General features: G+C 42.6%; 1 protein-coding gene across 6 annotated transcripts in view; it reads left to right on the top strand.

Moving 5' to 3' along the window:
- Positions 1-20,837, top strand: part of htr4 (5-hydroxytryptamine receptor 4) — a 303,234-nt gene that overhangs the window by 159,786 nt on the left and 122,611 nt on the right. For all 6 annotated transcript variants that reach the window (XR_013491847.1, XM_078169575.1, XM_033633634.2 and 3 more), the window contains exon 4: positions 7,732-7,932. Coding sequence is in view for 5 of the 6 variants with exons in the window: in XM_078169575.1 (XP_078025701.1) it covers positions 7,732-7,932 (201 nt within the window). In the remaining variant the exon portion in view is untranslated. The remainder of the gene's footprint in view (positions 1-7,731; positions 7,933-20,837) is intronic.

The raw sequence follows: 20,837 nt of genomic DNA, 5'->3' as shown, positions 1-20,837 counted from the left end.
GTTGTAGTATTAACATACTTTCTTCGACATCCAACAATTCCAACTCCAGCAAGATTCTCTCTCTCTCAGTCGCCATTGTTCACTGTGACCGGAAAAGCCGGAAGCTAAACAAAGAATCAACTAGAGACGACGATAACCATTCAGGAAAGGAATGCAGCCCCCTACCGCTCTGGCGGTGAATTGCACTGCGACGAAATGGAGTGACGGAGAAGTTCGAAGGGTTCATGACGGCGTCACGGCAACGACGTAGGTACGACGTAGGTACACCGCAGGACCATAAATCAGGCTTAAGACGGAGGTAGCTGCTTGTTGTGTAAGACAGCTCGCAACAACTAAACAGGATACAGTCATTGGCTTTTGTGTCACGTGTAGTGTCGGCAAGAAATGTTGCACAAGCGGTGTTTCCACCAAACCCTGTTTAAACTCTCAAACTCTGCATGGACAAAAGTAACAAATAATCGAATATTCGTGTAAAACAGCCAAATCTGATTGGACTGACATACCTCTGAGTGCAGGCCTAATTTTCATTTGGATCATGGGTGAACAGTTTTGGGATAGTGTGGTTGCTTTTGTTACTGCGATAAGTATCAATACATTTAAATTTATGATGCTTTGTTTTTGCAGTTTTCTGAGAGCTCTCCCACGTACTGTTGGTTCTCCTTTAGATTGGTGCAGATGGATGAGAAAAGCCCCCCTCGTGATATCAGACAAGGCACTGAGGCAGACACCGCAGGCTTCCACTTATCTTATTTTTCTACAAAAAAGGGGAAACAATGTTTTCGTTATTAAATCTACTGAGATGACTTTAAAGGAATTAAGAAAGTTTCACATTTCCATTAATTGCTGTTGTAATCTGGTATCACATGCTGACGCAGAGGCACTCACCACCTCAGGCGATAATTTACAAAAACAAAATTACTAATGCCTTTTATTGGCAGTGGAGCTGTTGTGTTGTTGCCTCCCCAGGGTCATTTGATTTACATGTTTTCAGCCCTGAAATTTCACCAGCTGGAGAAAAACCAACCAGCCGAACCGACCGTGAAGAGTGGACTAATCTGAACGCACGGGGCCTGTGTCAAATTAACATAGTTCAAACTAAAGTCCCAACACTTCTGGTACATGACAACATTTCAGCATCACTATAATGAATCACTGTCGTGGTTATAATCACACTAATTAACTTCATAAAGTTTTCTCGCCCTGTTTGTAATGAAGGATTTAAAAAATGTCTTTCCTGTCGCTGTGCTCATCCCTCTTCTTCTCTGCTGTGTTTTCCTGTTAAATGCCCTCGTCTCTCCTCCTCTGCTTTCCGTATTATCCAGCAGACACATGCGCGTCTGTAAATGACACCAGCCTCCCAGTGACACAATCCTTTTTATTAAAGTTTATTTATTCTTAGCACTTTAAGCTAAACACGGTCTGTCATCCTGACTAAACATGACGCCTCTGCTCTGTGTGTGTTAATGGCTTCTAAACTGTTCTGAATTACAGCCAACACTGATCTGTGTATGTGTGTGTGTGTGTGTGTGTGTTTGAGGGTACAGTATCAAGTAAGTGTGTGTATATAAACCTTATCCTGCTACAGTGTGTGTGTGTGTGTGTGTGTGTGTGTGTGTATACAGTATTTATGTGTTTCTGTGTGCTTTTATAAATCTATTCATGTGTTCTGTGTTTCTGATGCATGCATGTGAATGTACAGTATATGTGTGTGTGTGTGTGTACAGTATTCATGTGTTCTCGTGTGTGTTAGATGCATATACAGTATGGTAACGTGTGTGTCCATGTCCAACATGATTTACGGGTGCCCCACATGCAGCGGGCGGAGCAGGCAGCTGGTTGGTTCCAGCTCTAACAGCCTGTTTTAAGGGGCTGTTTGGGTTAGTGACAGGCAGATGGAAAACCCTCACAGCCATCCGCTCTTACCGAAGCTATTTATAGACCGCAGACCATCCACGCTTCAGAGAGCGTGGAGAACAGGCCAGCTGACTGACCCACTCTTTCACTGCAGGTTTGTCTGTGAATGCAAAGGTTTAACAACCAGGAGAAATCACCAAATTATCCTCATTCTCCATTTGACTGCCGACCTGTCAGGATGTATTTCTGGTGTGACAGCTTTACTGACTGATGATCAGCTGACTGAGCTGCCCAAGTTGACAGGTTACAAACCCTGTGACATCACTTTTAATCAGTAGTTGACCTTTAAAGTCAGACTACTGGTCGCAGGTAAAAAGGGCTGAAACTAGAGCTTCAACAATCAATCGACTAGTTGTCAGCTATTAAATTAATCACCAGCTAATTTGGTAATCACTTAACTGGTTCGAGTCATTTTTGTAAGAGTATTAGCATGCAGTATAAAATTGGCACAGATTGTGTTTGAGTGTGTGAGGGTGTGTGTGTGGGTTGTAAAAGAGAGCACAGCTGTGGGAGGAAGTAAATGTGTGTGTCTCAAAGATGAGTTTTAACAGCGTATTTCAGGTGATACTCACTGCCGTCATTGTGCTGCTGCACAGGTGATACTTAATACTCATTCACACAGCAGCTACGACTGTATCTCTGCTCAGTCTCTCCCACACTAATTCACTCTGCTCGTTCTGTTCTCACACACTGAGTGCTAATGATGGAGTTTATCTGCAGTTTGAAAAGAAGCCGTTAACTCACACACAAGAACATTCGGTCGCTCCCCTAAAACAGGTAGATATACAAGATATTACAGACTTTCAAATAGATAATAGATACTTGATGAACACTCACTGGCCACTTTATTAGGTACACCTTGCTAGTACCAGGTTGGGCCCTGTTTGTCTTTATGACTGCCTTAATGACATGATGACATCACACAGTTGCTGCAGATTTGTTGGCTGCACATCCATGATGAGAATCTCCCGTTCCAGCACATCCCAAAGGTGCTCTATTGGACTGAGATCTGGTGACTGTGGAGGTCATTGGAGTACAGTGAACTCATTGTCATGTTTGAGATGATGTGAGCTTTGTGACATGGTGCGTTATCCTGCTGGAAGTAGCCATCAGAAGATGGGTACACTGTGGTCATAAAGGGATGGACATGCTCAGCAACAATACTCAGGTAGGCTGTGGTGTTTAAACCATGCTCAGTTGGTACTAAGAAAATCTCCCCCACACCATTACACCACCAGCAGCAGCCTGAAGCGTTGATACAAGGCAGGATGGATCCATGCTTCCATCTGAATGTGGTTTTTCCAATATTCTATTGTCCAGTGTTGGTGAGAAAACCTGTGTGAATTGTAGCCTCAGTTTCCTGTTGTTAGCTGACAGGAGTGGCACCTGGTGTGGTCTTCTGCTGCTGTAGCCCATCTGCTTCAAGGTTGGACAAGGTGTTGTTGCTTCAGAGATGGTCTTCTGCACACCTTGGTTGGAACCAGTGCTTATTTGACTTCCTGTTGCCTTTCTATCATCTTGAACCAGTCTGGCCATTCTCCTCTGACCTCTGGCATCAACAAGGCATTTTGGCTCACTGGATATTTTCTCTTTTTGGGACCATCCTCTGTAAACCCTAGAGATGGTTGTGCTGAAAATCCCAGTAAATACTCAGACCAGCCCGTCTGGCACCAACAACCATGCCACGTTCAAAGTCACTTCAATCACCTTTCTTCATCATTCTGATGCTCAGTTTGAACTCCAGCAGCTTGTCTTCACCATGACTAAATGCATTGAGTTGCTGCCATGTGATTGGCTGATTAGCTATTTGCGTTAACAGATACCACACAAAGAGAACATAAAGCATTCAAATTCAGCGTGACATGACTTAAACTTGTGATTAATTACTTACAGGACCACCACTCTGCCACTGTCCCTCCCTGAATTTGCTATTAATCAGATCCCTGTCACAAAGGACAATGCAGTATATGAAAGTAAAATATGTCTTAGGGTCCATTTTATTGTAATTGTCTTTTTTTTTTTATACCAGTAATACTTTGTAGTATCAGCACGGCCCTCATCCGTGACAGCTAGATGAAGAAAAGCACCTTTTATCAGTGAGAAAGGGATAAAAACTTTGCAGGCTGTTAGTTACAGCAATCAAGGTGGGCTCAGTCCTCGAGTCTCTGTTATATCCTGATGTTCAACCTATTTGCAGAATGAATCTACCTTAATCTCGTTCTGTCTCTCTGTGGTTTTACCTCATTTCAAGTTTGTATGTGCTTGGGGAGACATGAGTGTCTGATGACTCCTCGCAACTTTTTCACTTTCACAACTCTGCAGTCTTTCTCCTCCTACTCCAGGGAATGTGAAGATTTATCTCTCCTCTTCCCTCTCGATTTTGTTGTTGTTGTTGTTGTTCTCCAGGAATCCATTGTTTTGTGAGTAATGGAGCCAATATTTGATTTCCCTTTTTTCTCTTTGCCGATGCTGAAAGACAAACTTGGAACTTTTTCCTGCCTGAGTCTGTTTGCTTTGATTGCTGAGATGTTAAAGTTCACTGAGTAGTTTTATCTGCTTTCCACAAGATTTTCCAGCCTGGCTGCAGATATTTGTTCCCGTTCTGCTACAAGAGCATCAGTTAGGCCCAGCATTGGTGTTTGCTGATAAGGTCTGCATCACAGTTGGCGCCTCAGTTCATAAAGTGTTGGATGAGGTTGAAGTCAGGACTCTGTACAGACCAGTGAAGTTCGTCACACCAAACTGGGAGTACCAGTTTATTATGGAGCCACGTCATGAGGCACGTCATGTTGGAACAGGAAAAGGGTAAAAACAAACTGGGGAAAAAAACAATGTACAGACTCACACAAAAGTCATTTCTCTCAATAATCTCTTATGACCCAGTCTGTGTGGGTGGTGTCTTTGTCTGCAGAGAACAAGACCTCTGCCTGTATTTTCATATTAATTTGGTTTGTGCGGGATGTTTCTGGGTATCAGACTTTGGGTCGTGGTTTGTAGCCCCCAGCCAATAGCATGAAGTCGCGACTCTATAAAAAACGTAGCTACCACGCTACAAAGCTGTCTCCATCTCACACCTTTGCTTTATGGATGCCAGCTGCAGGTTTGTGTGTCTGGTAGGGCTGACCCAAAAAATTCGAAGCTTCGAATCCCGTGCCATCGAATCCCAAATCCCGAATTCGAATTGGGAATCCTAAATTCGAATCCCGTGCCATCAAACGAAGCTTCGAAGCTTCGTTCGATGGCACGGGCCCCGACAACCCCCAGAAAGCAGAGTGCCAGATTTGCCAAAAGCAATTGCTCTGAGTTGTGCATCAGTTTGATTGTGCTGCAATATGCGCTGAGGGTTTTAATTTAGTGTTTAATCAAAAGTTAAACACTACTTATCACCGACCATTAGTGTTTTTTTGTTTGTGAATATTTTTATCTTAATTCTAGTGTTGGAAAACTACGTTTTTGCCATATATTTTTTTGGCGTCGTCGAATGCTTTGAATTAAATAAGTTCAGAGCTCCGAAGCTTCGAATGTCCATAAATGGATTCGAAGGTCAGCCCTAGTGTCTGGCTAACAGTGCGCGAGGTTGAGCCAAACACAAACACACACAGAGCAGGAAAGGCAAGCGGACCGGATGAACAACATGTTGTCATCCCAAGTCATCACATATTTGTCAGTGGCCTGTCATGTCTACATATTACACGCCAGGTATCCTTCTACATCTGCTGTTGATGTTCCGTGCTCTACCAACGTAGGACAGCGACAAAAGCACTTGGTTAGGTTTAGATAAAAACATCATGGTTTGGCTCTACATTTATACAGGAAGTGAACAGCAGGCTCCCAGGTGAAAGTCCAGGGTCTGTTGGACCCATCCACCACCACTCCCCCTATCCTATAGGGACTTTGTAGTTTCTCATGTCACGTCATTACTGGCAGCGTTATAACCTGGCGCCAGCCCACTGGCGTATCATACCGCCGCAGCAGGTACCATCTGGCTACGTTATGAACTGACGTTGCCCGTCTGCGTATCATACTGCTGCAAAAGGTGCCATCTGGCCCACCAATGACATATAACACTGTGAAAGGTTACGTCCAGCTGCATAACAGACAAAGCGGTGGGATTCGATGAATTTGGAATAAGAATGGGCTGGGATGAAGCATGTGCTCTAGCTGAATTCAACCAAAATTCGGCAATGCAGCAGCGTCCTGCAGGGCTGTGCAGGGATGTGGGTGTGTTTGTTTTCAACCAAGGAAGGTAACTACCATGAAACAATCTGAAAACAACATTTTATTTCTCTGATTCATTGCTTTGTTATCATCAACGCACCATCGTTGACAGCCACTGCTCTCTCAGTCTCGTTGAGCTGAGGAGGAGGGGCTGAGTTTGAATGTTGTGTTTACAAACAACAAGTGACAAATCCTGCATAACATGCCTTTAAGATTTTCCCCGCATGGAACGAAAAGATGTAGCCCAAACCACGAAAATCTATCCTGAGTGAAAAATTATTTAGTAATGTAACCAAATAATTTTTAGTCCAGTGGTCCACAATCTTCAAACGTATGTTATATACTCTGGCCTTTGCCCATAACACAAAATACATGATGATGTCATTTCTAGTTTGTGCACCGTCACCCTGGGAGCACGACAGCAAGCATGAACCTAGCTTATCAAAGAGGAGCGCCCTTCAGGCATTGAGGAAAACGACCAACATGGCTGCAGCTGATGTGGAACTTTCTGTTGAAGAACTATGTTTCAAATTCTGATGGCAAAAACAGCATCACTGGTTCACAGACATTTGTCAGTCAGTCAGTGCAAGGCCACACATTTTGTTGCTTTGATTGGTTGAAGTTCTTCCCAATTACGTCCAGAGGTGTTTTGATAATAACTCTTGAATATTAACCGAGAGGTTCCAGACTTATTCCCATTTGCAAATTGGTCTGTTGATGTCAGGCACTCACTCGCTTTTTGGAGCTTTCAACAATTTCACTTTCTTCTTCAGCAAATGGCACTGACTCAGGTGTCGTCAAGGGTGGAACTTTGGTCACGACTAAAAAGGATTTGGCATAAACTAATTATCTTTTGTAATGCAACAGCGATTCCCGTCAGCTGTTTGAGAACATAGGTAAATAAACATAATTCATTTTTTTCTAAGTTTGGAGAGTTGCTGAGCAGTGAGTGGGCTGTTACTGCAGCTTATGTCGGCTCTATTCATTATCATGAAAACACTCTTGTCAGTATGCAAATATGATGTGAGAAATATGCTCACAAGCTGTTTGTCAAACTATGCCCAATATTTATTTAACAAATGTGATTCAATTAATATGAATTTGAGTTTACTTAATGACAGACACTCACAAACCAACTCCTGTTTATTTTCATGAAGGACGTTTTAATTGAAATGTGTTTATGAGGCTTTTCCTTTACAATACATCACAATTCATATAAATAAACTGCTGCTCTTTGTGTTTTGTTTCCATGATTATAACAAGGACCTCTCAGGAGCTGCTGTGTTGTTTTCTATAATTGCTTGTCAGGGATCTCTCCATCATCATCATCATCATCATCATCATCATCATCAGCCCCCCCTACAATAAACACTTTATACAAAAACAACACAGTTGTTATTTGCTGTTGCTGCTCTAATTGTTTTTTACATACAACTGCCAATCGCTCTCCCGCTGTCTCTCAGTTTCAGTTACGTGTGACTCAACATCGCTGAAAAAAGCATTTAGTCATTTTAATAATTCACATTTCCACCTACCTAAAAGAATAATTTCTGATACTTGTTAATCTAAACTCTCCTCTCACATCTCTCCCTCCATCAGGAAAATCAAGACCAACTACTTCATCGTGTCCTTGGCGTTTGCCGACCTGCTGGTGTCGGTGCTGGTGATGCCTTTTGGTGCCATCGAGCTGGTCCACCAGCACTGGATCTACGGTGAGACCTTCTGCCTGGTCCGGACCTCGCTGGACGTCCTGCTGACCACCGCGTCCATACTGCACCTGTGCTGCATCGCCCTGGACAGGTCAGTGTTTGTGCATGTGGCTTTGATTTGGTATGAAATAACCAACCAAATCTACACAGATTCATATAGCTCATGAATTCTTACAGTGTTTTTTCGCCACTAAACAGAGCTTTTCCAAAATGGCCCCCACAATGTGCATCCTAATACACTGACTGGCTGTTAGACAGGAAATAATGTGTAGAGTAAAACTGCCAGCAAAGTACAGAACAAGGACAGGAAATGAAGCTAGTGGAAGAAAATTACATTTTGGAAAAATAAAATTGACTTAAAAAAGTTCTATACTTCCTCTTCAGACACCACAAATTCACTTTATGGAAAGGTGTTCTAATTTAACACAAAAAAACACATTTACCAATTAAATTTTACTTTTTGTTGGTCGTTAAATGCAAAAACAATAACACAACTGTAAGGGCATGGTCAAATGGCGATTGCAGGTGAGTGACCGTCACCTACCGAGGCGACATTTGTGCTGAATGTGGGCATTGCCTGATCTTACGGACAATGGCAGACAGCCTACCATTTGTTTGAAGAGAATTTTTTGAACATCCAGCTGTCTCAGATGCAGGTGCATTGGAAAATATCACTTGGGTCTTTGAAAAGAAAATACAGCACGCTGCTCTTGCTCAGCTTCGCAATTCGCCAACCTCTGGTCCTGCTGGACCTTCGTCAAGAGGAAGATTCTTGATGAAGGTCCAATGGGAGTGAGACGTTAGAAATACTTGCCATAAAATACCACAAAATAAAATGCTATCGGTACATTTTCCATTCTCTTACGCCCCGTACTTGTCTCCTGACTCACTGCCAGTCAGGTAGCATCTCTCATGTGGAGCAGTTTGTATTTTTTTTAATGGCCAGTATGATGCAATAATGGCTCATTAGACACAGCCACCATGAGTGTCTCTTCCACACACACTTCTTTGCTTTTGGTTGAAGCTTCACCGGTCAAAGTTCGCCACAGTTGTACTCCATGCGATGCGAGATATGAAAGTCTTTTCACTGTAGATTTCACAGGAATTTCCAGTGTTGTGCTCAACAGAATCACACCACCGCACTGACATGAAATACTGTTCATCTGCAGAGTTACATTAGCCAGACATAAGGCCTTGACATACGCTGTGATTCTTTGTGCACATTACAGTAGTGTCACTCTTGTAATGGGTTAGGGCAGTGATGTAGTGATGGAGTCAGATCTACTGTGAACTTGTGAAGATGAGTTACTTCAGGTTAAAGGTCAGGATTGACAGTACATCAAGGCTCACAGCATCAGCTGCCACATTCACAAAGCCTTGTTTTTGCTTTAATGGTTTTCCTTTTATATGGAGAAGATTTGAGAAGACAGAAAAGTTACCTGCAAACTAAACAAAGCTACAACTTTCTCCTTCAATTCATCATTCAACATGTTGTGTGCAAACCCCTGAAAAAGCTTCATTAGTAGAACGCTTACTGTACTAAAATCACCCTCATCTTTCTCAGGACCACATAAAGCTGTTCCAGGGCTGAAACATTACAGTGAGTCTTTGATAAGTCGGAGTGTGTATGAGTAGCAGCAAAGTAATGTTACCTGATTCAAGCAATGTCTTTCACTTTGACAGCTTTGATATTAACTGGAGGGACTGATAGCACGGACTGTGTGAGGATGTAGGCAGAATACATTATTTTTATTGCCTCTGCAGGCAGACTGATGGAGCTCATTTCAACACAGAGGAGAAAAAAAACAACACTTTACAGCATTTACAGCACCTGACAAATTCCAGCACTGCAGCGGACATAAACATAACAGACAATTCAAACTGCAAGAGAGCACTGTAAAAGTTATTCATTCCGGCTCTCTGATGCAGCCTGCGCACGTGAACTGTTTATGTATCAGTGTAAATCATGCTCAATAAGAACTCTAGTGTCTGATTGGTTCACTTTTGGTCTCCTAGGAAGTGAACTATCCTATCAGCTGGCAAAAGTGTGCTCGTTCATTTGGGCTTATTGGCTCACAAGCTAGAGAGCAGTTTTCAGACACTGACTCTTTTCAGCAAGTGTGTGGCGTTGGAGAGTGTAACATCAGATTACTGCAGCACTCTGGGCACTGTTGCCAACCTGGAGGATTTCTTGCTGGATTTAGCAACTTTTTAGACCCTTGTAGTAGGCTTTGTTTCTAAAAGGCAACCAGTGACAAATCTAGCAACTTATTCAGACCATCAAGAAAATGGCGAGAAATTCAAATATAGTAAATTATGAATCCTTCCCATACATGCTGCTCAGTAACAGTCCACGGCTCCTCTTCCAACCACGCCAGGTCTCCCCTCGTCCTCTTGCGCTGTGTGCAGGCAGTCAGCTGACACAACCACAAAGGTTTTTGCAAATAAATACACAATTACATCACCAATATTCAAATGAACGTATTGCGTCATTAGGCAACTTTTAGCGACTTTTTGAGCTTGTGCTAGCAACACTGATTCTGGAAAGAACTTTGAGGACTGGCAAATAATCAATTTAACATCACTTGCTAGCTAATTAGCCGCTTGCAATGGGTTAGCTTGGTAGCAGGTTAGCCTGCTAGGTCTATGACTGTGGTTTAAGTTTAAGTTTATTTACTTTATTAATCCCCCGGAGGGGAAATTCAATGTTTTCACTCTTGCTTGTCAATTACACACAGGTCCAAAAGACACACACATGCACAAACAGGACCTATACATGCACAAAGTGGAGAGATGTCAGAGTGAGGGGGCTGCCCTTGGTGAGGCGCCCCGAGCGGTTGGGGGGTTCGGTGCCTTGCTCAAGGGCACCTCGGCAGTGCCTTGGAGGTGAACTGGCACCTCTCCAGCCACCAGTCCACGCTCCATATTTTGGTCCGGACGGGGACTCGAACAGGCGACCCTACGGTTCCCAACCCAAGTCCCTATGGACTGAGCTACTGCCGCCCCGGTGCTTACTACTTTACTCATTATCTGCGAAGCCTGTAATGGTGTAGCTACCATGACTTCACCCGCTGGTTTGTGGACTCCTGTTTTGAAGCTGCAGGTTTTGCATTTTGGCTGTTGCCATCTTGGATTTTTGGAGCCAGAAGTGGCCATATTAGGACGAGAGGGTGAAGCTGTGGAGGGGTGAGGGTTGGATCTGACTCATAGACTATGTGACGGCGTGCAGGCAGTCATCTTGAGAAGCTATGCCCTTAATTATGTCTAACTTTAAGCCTAAATAACACATAAACAGGTGAGTTATTTTTAAAACAAATCACCCCCATACAGTTGTCATGAACTGGGAAATCAGCTGTAGAGACTAAAACTGTTTCTTTGTACCATGCTGTAAACCAACCCAGTCTCACTCAAAAGTAGTCAAAATCCAAAACATCCCTTCACATCGGCATACTACGCGGCCATGCCCGGCAGCGTTAGGGGCAAATACGACCAACAACAACGAACGTTAAGGCAGCAGAAGTCCAAGTAGGGCGGGTGGGACAGGTGGTGGATGGGTCCAGCAACCACAGACTTTCGCCCAAGAGCCTGGTGTTTAAGATTATAAAGCCAAACCCTGTTCATTCTTCCTTAACCCTTCTTGAAAGAAAAAAAAACATGATTTGCAGTGTTGTACCAACCATTTATTTTGAAAGACACTGTATGCAAACTGTACATTTCCTGTGAATAGTGTATATTGAGAACAGACAATGTATGTAACAGGCAGAACTTGTCATGGCGTCCCAGAACATCAACAACCAACACACCCAGGGTACCTTGCACGTTATATCTCAACATGGAAAGTCCATGAGCAAACACAGATAAGTGACAGGTGAGAGTGATTGAGAGTGTTGTGTGAAAATGTTTATTTCTGCTGGAAAGTTGGGCAAGTTAACGTGGGGGTCTATGAGGATTGACTTACTTCTAGAGCCAGCCTCAAGTGGTCATTAGAGGAACTGCATTTTTTTGTCACTTCCGCATGGGCGCCATTTTTCAGCCCCAGACATTACTGCTTAATTACCTACAGTAGTTAGCTCTCTAGCTAACATAATACAGCACTTTGCACTTGCAGTCATTCCTGAAAATATTGAGGGCCAGCTAGTCAGTAAACAAACTGTGACTCGGTTGGGATTATTTTTCTGTTGCTCACAGAATACTGTTGGAATTTGTTGTGAGCTGAGGGTGAGGCTGGCAGCCTGTGTTGTGAGATAGTCAGACCAGACAGGGTGAGCCTTATCATGCAGACAGCTGGATTAAACTTCACCTCAACCAGACCATGCCCAGTTTGAAACAGGTGTGAGGAAAAGTCAGTTTTCTCGCTGTATTTTAACTTCTCAAGCTGATTTGTGTTCAGTGTCTTTTTACATACTGCAGTATTGGTATTAGGAGTGAATGGTGTTCAAGAAACTTTATGTATTGGAAGTCTCTCAGAGCCAGAGTTCGTGAAAAATGTATTGATATAACAAGTGTTGTGTAACATTTAGAGACACTGGCACCAACCTGGCTGCGTGCTGGGAGAATATTGTGCCGTGATTCGTTCTGTGTATCATTTAGTAATGATATATCCACAATAAGAATATGAAGAATGCAGGGAGGACCTATACGACCCACAGTATGTAGGCTATACTGTAGTAATGACGCAGGTTGAATCCAAAGTAGACGTCTAATGGCCGTGCCCATTATTCTGCTCCATCTCACATGTATGTACATGTGTTTTTATACTTGCACAAACACAAGAGAATTTTCCAAATTACACAAACCAAAGATGCAAAGCTCAGCAGCAGCCAAGGAGGAAATGGTTTCTTCATTCAATTATCTGGCCGGAGGAGCTTTGTACTCTTCTATACATCCAGCTGCCTCCGCATCCTGGAGCAGCACAACTTCCATTACCAATTCATAGTGAGGCAATCACCCTTTATTACCCCCAAGTTCCCGGTGTCCCTGGTGAATCATATCACATCTCCTGTAGGCTGTATCTTCCTTCTCCACTTACTTTGATTGCCTGCTCCATGTGATGTTGATTTTTCTCTCAAGAACAATAGTGCAGATGTCTCCAACTTCTCCTTTGTTTTAACTGCTTTTCACTCGTAATGGGGCTGAAAAATAAACTGAAGTACATTCAAGTGTTGTGTTTACTCTTTGTGGACTTAAGCGAGATTTATACTTCAGCATCAAATTGACGCCGTACCTACAGCATAGGCTCTGTATGGACAGAGAGTCTACATTATCACCTACGCTGTAGCCTGACGTGCACCTCCCCAGGTGGTTGTGATTTTGAGAAATAAACATGGTGAGGATGTATCTTAAAATGATTCAAAGTTCAAACAGGCATCTCCTGGGGTGAAGTCCAAGGTTTTGTGACCCATCCACCCCATCCAACTTCCTTACAAGACTCAAGACTGCTTCCTTGTTTACTCCCGTCAGCGCATTGGTCACCTGATTGCAGCCTTCTAAAATTGTTATGCGCAAATTACTGGCTGATGATTATGCGGGATATGTACAAAGTTGGGTGCATTATATTCGTTACTCATTCTACATTGCAGAAGTGCATTTATATTAGGGTGTGCACAACTTCACTTTCTGAGTTGTACTCTGGACGCAGAGTAAGGTGCAAGAGCAAAGGGGTTGTGTTTAGTCCCTTAAATGATAGGTGTTTTGGCCGTAACATAAATTCAACCAATCAGAGGGGCATCTCCCACTCCCTTTAAAAGACCTCGTAGAGGTCCTGCACCTTATTCACTGCTACTTACATGTTGAAATTTGCACACTGGAGAAGGGAGCGGATTTCTGCTGAGAGTAATGCAGCAAGAGCATTTATTAATTAAATTATTTGCTGTAATAAGAGACACTCAATGAAAAGAAAAATGATAGCCTTTGACCACAGTCATGCTTTCTTAATACATTAATATGAGCTAGTTAATTAAAATGGCGGTCTGGTAATTTGATAAATTAGTGTAAGAACAGGTGTAGTGAAGTAGACCAGCAGCATCTGTGTAACAGACTCAGTGCTTGTAGAACATCACGCTGTAATTACAGCCGCTCAGGCTATCTGAGAATCTCATCATGTTTGTGGTTGTATGTGAAAAGCAACAGACAGACAGACGGACAGAGAGCATGGAAGTCTGTGCTTGTGTAAAACTGCAGGATGAGACCAAGAATTAATGAAACTGTCACTCTGTCAGATGCAGCAACATGCAAGAGCGAGTCTGGAGTCCCATATGAAAGAAAAGCCCAGATTAACTGCTTCTCTAAGTGTGTGTGTGTGTGTGTGTTCTGCTGCATCTTCTAAAATCCAACAAACACAAACATACAAACACCCACATTGTGCAGAACAACAGAAACAAAGGCACTAAAGATTAAAACAAGTCTTGGCAGATTTAACATTGGATTTGTTGGTAATCCTTTTTCATTACCATAACTTGAAACCATAACTTCTCTTCTCTGTTTACGGTTTCATCTGCCAGGGTGAGATTAAAGCTTTTCACTGTGACACACAAACAAAGACTTATGGATTTAGAGTGCAGAGACAGAAAGAGCTTGTTTTCATGCAAAATTATTTTTTAACCTTTTTTAACCAGGGAGCATTTCGACATGTCATCAACCCAGGTCGACAAATACAGACGCTTTCTCACACCTTTCAGAGTGTGACGTCAACAAGTGATAAGCTAGTACACTATTATCAATTTATATATCTGTTCCACCAACTACATTATCTGTATCTATACTCAGACTAAAACTCAGGGCTACAACCAGAAGTGGGTGTGGCCTCATCAGTAGTTATTTTCAGCCTGAAATTGATATGGGTTGATCAGAAGTTGCCATGTCTTTTATTTATTAGAAAACTACTGACAGAACAATCTCAAGATTGAGCGTCACTTCTGATCACTGGAGTAGAGATTCAACACAGCTAACCAAGTGAGGAGTTTCCTTTATCAAAAGTATATTGACACAATTTATTTGGATGATACTCGTACTCGTAAAAGGGGAATGTTACCTGTAGCGGATATGTTGAAGTATGTAGCTAAACCCTAAATCCAACCTCAATGCGACCTGGTCTTGCGCCGACGTCGTCGAATACTGGTACTTGGTCAGTGACTTTCAACGTAAGACACCAGTGACAAAAGCTGTTCTTTCACATTGGCATGATACGTTGCAGTCTCTGTTAATGTCTAATGGCACCCAGCGGAGTCTGGGGGAAATGCAGCAGGACAACAATGTAGTTACAGTTCAAGTAGGGTGGGCAGGAGGGGTGGTGGATGGGTCCAAAAAACACCCACTTTCACATGGGGGGGCTGGTGTTCGCTTCCCATAAGATTGTAAAGTCAAATCCTGCTCTTTTTTCCTAAACCCATCCATGTGCGTGTGTTGGCTAATCATAACCACAGGCTTTTGTTGTTGAGGGAAAAAAACTTCAATTTGCGATGTTTTGAAAGTCCTTTATTTTGAAAGCGACTGTATGACAAACTGTGAGTTTCCTGTGAAAGTGGAAGTGTATTTTTCTGAAAATGTGCATGTTAGCTGAAGTTGACATGGCGTCCCAGGACGTCAACAACCAACACACCCAGCATACCTTGCACGTCATATCTCAAAGTGGAAAATCCATGACCAATGATCGATATGTGTGGGTTGGAGTGAGAATGCGCTGGCTACAGACACCCTCTGAGACGTACTTTTTAGTGTCTGGATGCCGTCACATTTGTTTGGTTAAAGTTGTCAAATGACCACAGTTAGGATTAGGTAATAAACTACTTGGTAAGGTTTAGAAAAGTGATGTTAGTATGTGATGGACGGATGTAAGGTTACATAACATCACGTTAAAACAGTGCTGACTTTGGTTTCAGATGGTACATGCAAAACAGTCTCCTTGGTGAAAGTCTGTGCTTGTTTGACCACCTGCCCTCCCAACTGCCCTAGTCAAACCGTCTTGCTCTTTATACCACGCCAGTTGCTCTGAGAGTTAAATATTGCCACAGTTGGGTTTACAGTGGAGTTAGTTGAAAGCCCAGTGCGTCTCCTAAAGATGCCAAAAGGTGCCTTTGGCGTTGGTATCAAACCTCGAGGAGTGTGACAAAGCATTGGCATTTGATGAGTGAGAACAGTCTGAGCATTTGTGTAGCTCTATAGTCATGCAGTGTCAGCTTAGCTTAATGTGACTCTCCTGCAGAGTGAAATACTTTTTTCAACACAGAGTAGTAGTTTGCTGATCCTTCTCTCTTTCCAACAAGTTTCACCGACCAGAGGGGGAGGCCAACCTCTCTGTCACCTTAGCACACAACCCTGGCTCCCGCTCGTACAGTTTGCTGCTATGAGCCCAGGGTGGCAATTAAAGGTGACCGAGATGAGCATATTATCACTTCTATCAACTCAAGCTTTCTCTTATCTGGAGTATGGCAACAGGGACACAAGAACACTGTTAAAAGTGAAACTGAAAGTGACAGGGACATCCAACTCAGACCCCGATGGGGAATTATGCTCTGGTATGATTAATGCAAATCTAGCAAGTTCCAAGAGACTGTTAATTGATCTTCATACTGCTCAGGGATTAATGGAATGGAAATGAACCAACGGGTGCCTGTAGGAGGAAAAACATCCACAAATCTAGAAACTGCATGTATGTAAAATAGTGAGCAAAATTGTAAAGTATTCTTGATTTATTGGTGAAGAAGCAAAATCCTTGTCCTTAAACTGAGCCTGCAAGGCAGAGCCTCCCAGGCTATTAATCTGTTTATGGCTCATATTTAGACCATGAAGTGTTAAGTCTGCCAATCCTAGTGAAAGAGACTGGAGAGGCAGTTCTGTCCCAGAGGCCCAAGTCAGGCCACTGAGTTGCTCCCCAGGAACAACAGGGGTTAAGTGCCTTGGGTGAGGGCACCTTGACCACGCAGAGGGGGAGGCAGCCCTTGGCTTCCCCCGACTGTTTGAGATTTAGAGCCACTGACATCCATCTAAAAGTGCAAATAGTTTTGGGTCAGCAACTGTCTTTTGGCTCTTTAAACAATCCTTGCAAGGAGGCTGTTGCAAGAGTACTCAGTAGTTTAGTTTATTTAAATGGAGACAAAATTCTTCCTCACTGGCAGTGCATGCAATAAACACGGCAGAGTCAGACTCTCATTCACAAAACAAGCAGTTACAAAAGTCTTCAGCAGCAAAAACATTACAACAGTAGCTGCAGAGGTCAGCAGAAGACTTAGACTACATCAGCCTGCTGCTGTTAGAAAATTTGGCATTTGGCGTTACTGCAAATCCCAAATACGTTACATTTCTACACTTCATACATATCATATCAACAGTTCTAAAGTGACAAATTATAGGAGGATGCAGGAGTTGACTGTCATCAGGAGGTGAAGGGGATGGTTGACTGTGAGACACCTAGGCAAGACACCTGCCAAGTGTGGCTGTTTTTTGTGTGGTGTTTTGGCCACCAAATGTGGGTATTTTTTTAGTGACCTGTCACTGTTTTTCGAGCAGCTTTTAGCTACCTGAGCTGAGTGTTTTTCAGTGACTTGTCGCTGTTTTTCACCTGCGGATAGGGCCTTGAAAGGTGGTTGTGTTTTACTGAGACATCACTGCGTTTGCTGCAGATATAAAGAGCCAGAACATATTTTCCTAATTAGAACCAAGTGACAGCAACACAGCCTATTTAATCTACATTAGCCTTTAAACATTCCTAATAGGTCTGAATGAACGTTCATTAATATGTTTTACAACAAAGTAGTGACTCTGTGTTGGGATAGCGTTAGTGGTTAAAGCAAACAAATCTGTCCAGTCACTATGACCATCACCATCTTCCTCCATTTTCCTTTTTATTTTAGACATTTTCTTTTTCGGAATTGATGAATGAATTGATGTTGAATCAATGGCTAGTCCCACTAAGAAGACTCAAGGCTTCCAACAATGTTAAATAAAAAATAAAAAGTTTAAAAACAACTGTTATTCATTTCCATATGATTTTTTTGTCGAAGCCACAAGGAGCTACTGGAGAAGGGGCGCATGTGGCTCCTGAGCCCTGGTAATACCAACAGTTTTGATCAGGGGCACCACAAGGAGATGAGAGGGTGAAGAGAAGATAAAAGATTGACTGCCGAAAATAAAATCTCACTATGAGAAAGATTGAAAAGGGAAAAGTAAGAGAGAAAAGCATGGGAAAAGTACTGCTAACAAGAGGACTGATAGAGGGAAGAGTGAAAGTCACACACAGGGAGAAGGAACACGTTTAACAGTTAGATAAAAAATACACTGAAACAAACAAAACTTTACCAAAAACTCAAGTTTTACACTAGATAAAAATGCGCCACCGCTGTTCTTGGTTGTCCCACAAAAGGTGACTTTCAGATAGACTCTCTGATCAACCTGCATGTAAAGAGTTTAAAGTACAAATGTTGTTTACCATCTCTTCAACTATGTTTCTTGGATTTCTTTTCCAAAAAAAGTCAAGTGTGCGTCAGAAGAACTCGTGTGTAGCCTTTCAGCAGCATTCATGCAACCTTTATGAAGGTGTTCCTCAAGGATCACTTCCAGGGCTCCACCTTTGTAGAAATCTGCAGGTGCATTTCCACTGAGCCACCACCATGAAATAATTATTTGAGAAACATTTTTGGGCTCCATATGGTTCCTCAAAGTGTTTCCAATGTTTGTGTCAGCAGAGTGTCTGCGGGTACTGGCAGCTTTGAGGTTAGAGACGCTTTATAGACAACAATAAGTTTGACAGGAAGTGAAGAAGAAACCCCTCAACCTTCAAGGTACCTTCAATGCTTGCCCTTGTGGAAAAGGCGGTGTTAGATATTAAACAAAGAATCCTCTCCCTCCTTTACTTACTGCCCTCAAGATGCCCGTGAGCAAGGCAAAGAATCCCTGCTTCCATTAGTGAAACCGTTTCATTGTCTGATTAATCAGCTGCCTTAAGGGCATGTTGGAAAATGTTTTAATCTTAAACAGGATGGAGCTTCAAAACAGCAAAGAGTCCAGTCAGCCTTTCTCGGTGAAGGTAACATTGAATAGTTTCAGAATAAGAAATTTGGGCATGCTATAAGAAGTCTGTCACGCTCACACGGTGCAGGTAGAACTGTAGTTCAAAGCCTCAGCCTCCAGAAAGCTTTCGGCATTTAATGTTCTGCACTCTAAAGAGAAACTATAACACATGAATACAAACTGAAAGCAGCACATGAACAGAGACAAAGAATCCATTCAAACATTTGCAAGAACAAACACATTGTCATGGATCTGAACATGACTGACTGTCTCTTGCCCTTTCTGCCAGAGTATGATTTTCTGTGTCTCTGACTGGCTGTAAAGAGAGGACTTTATGGCGAACAAGCGCTGCCTTGGGTGGACTTTGAAGTTATAGATGTTATTTAGGTTTTCTTGAAGCATGAAGCTGCTCTCCTCACTGCTTCACCAACTTTTTAAATCATGAATCATGAATGAAGATAAGTATCTGCCCCTCAAGGAGAAAAAGTTGTGATTTCATGACCGAAAAAATTGCTGATATTCAGCATACAACTTTTTAATATTCATTGTCTGAATCGTTTGAGTATACAGCCTGTATAGATCTTTTTTAATAGTCTCTAAGTGCTTTTGGATTTGTTGAACAGACTTTGGATTTACGGGCGGACGATGATTTTGGATCCGACGATTTTGTAACTTTACCAAACCGAACAAGCACACCCACTTTGTACAGAGATTGAGTTGTACAGCAGGCACACTTCTCTACTTCTCTTTCAGCTCTCCTTTCTTCACCCTATCCAACTGTTCTCATTTCGAAGTCAGGAAATACCACCACTCATTCATTGATTTCTGCATCAGACACAGACGGACAAACAGGCATTTTTTGGCAGCGGCATAATACGCCATAATTTGGCATCAGTTAATAACACTACCAGACATCGTCAGTTTGAAAGGCCACTGGACAACAACATAATTTACGTACCTGGAAAGTCCCTACAGGGCAGTTGGGAGGGGTGGTGGATGGGTCCACCAATACAACTTGAACATCTCGAACTTCTTTCTGATAGCAAGTTCTTCACTTCAACTTTAACTGCATCCACGCAGGGCAGGTGTAACTCAGAAGCCTACAATGTATTTAGCTTGGCCTTTTAGGACCAGTAATACTGTTATCAGATTTAGAATCATTGTTAATGTTAAAGGTTTTGTATGCGACATTTAGAGCAATAATAAAGCAGCAAATACCCGCAATGTAAAGATTTAGTGGAGTAATGCCGTCATGAGAATCAAATCACGCTACTGTACCTCTGTCAGTACGTTTACATGCAGCATGAGAAAATCAAATCAAGTCCAACTGAACGGGACTTTTAAATGCATGTAAACAGCTTGGTCCGACTGAAATTGGACTATCCATAGCTCAACTAACACACCTAATAATTCGATTGAAAATGGAACTGTTGCTACATGTATCCACTTAGTCAGACTGGAGTCGGCCTCGGCGTTCTGCACATTCACCACTTCTTCTTTCGCGGGCCTTCACCCAGAGGAAGAAGGAGATGCAGTAAGCAGTGCAGTAACTCCCGAAAAAACAAACAAACAATCACCATGGCGACCGAGAAGCAGAAGACGCACTTCTGGATGGACGAGGACACTACACTCATGCTCCGACAGCCAAAGGAGCTAAAGATTTTGAAGCTTATGGATGGTAGGAAAATGTGAAACGCGGATTTATATTTTAAAAATTCTGAACAAGAACCGGAGTTAGTTCAATATGCATTATATTAAAAAGGACACAGCACTGCTGATCAAAGCGGAGTCAGACGTACTTGGTCAGAAATTCGATTTTGTCTTCTGCATGTATACTCAGACAAGACGAGAAGTCTGACTTGACTGATCAGCCGAGCTATGAGCTTAGCTCGACTACTGTGTGCATGTAAACGTACTGACTGTGTGTTGTATTCTAAGCTTCTCTGTCAGATGTTGTGGTAGACAGCCCGATGGCACATGCATGTTAGTATA

The sequence above is a fragment of the Epinephelus lanceolatus genome, chromosome 7, assembly GCF_041903045.1.
Source record: "Epinephelus lanceolatus isolate andai-2023 chromosome 7, ASM4190304v1, whole genome shotgun sequence".
Classification (NCBI taxonomy): domain Eukaryota; kingdom Metazoa; phylum Chordata; class Actinopteri; order Perciformes; family Serranidae; genus Epinephelus; species Epinephelus lanceolatus.
This window is presented reverse-complemented; position numbering and strand designations above follow the sequence as displayed.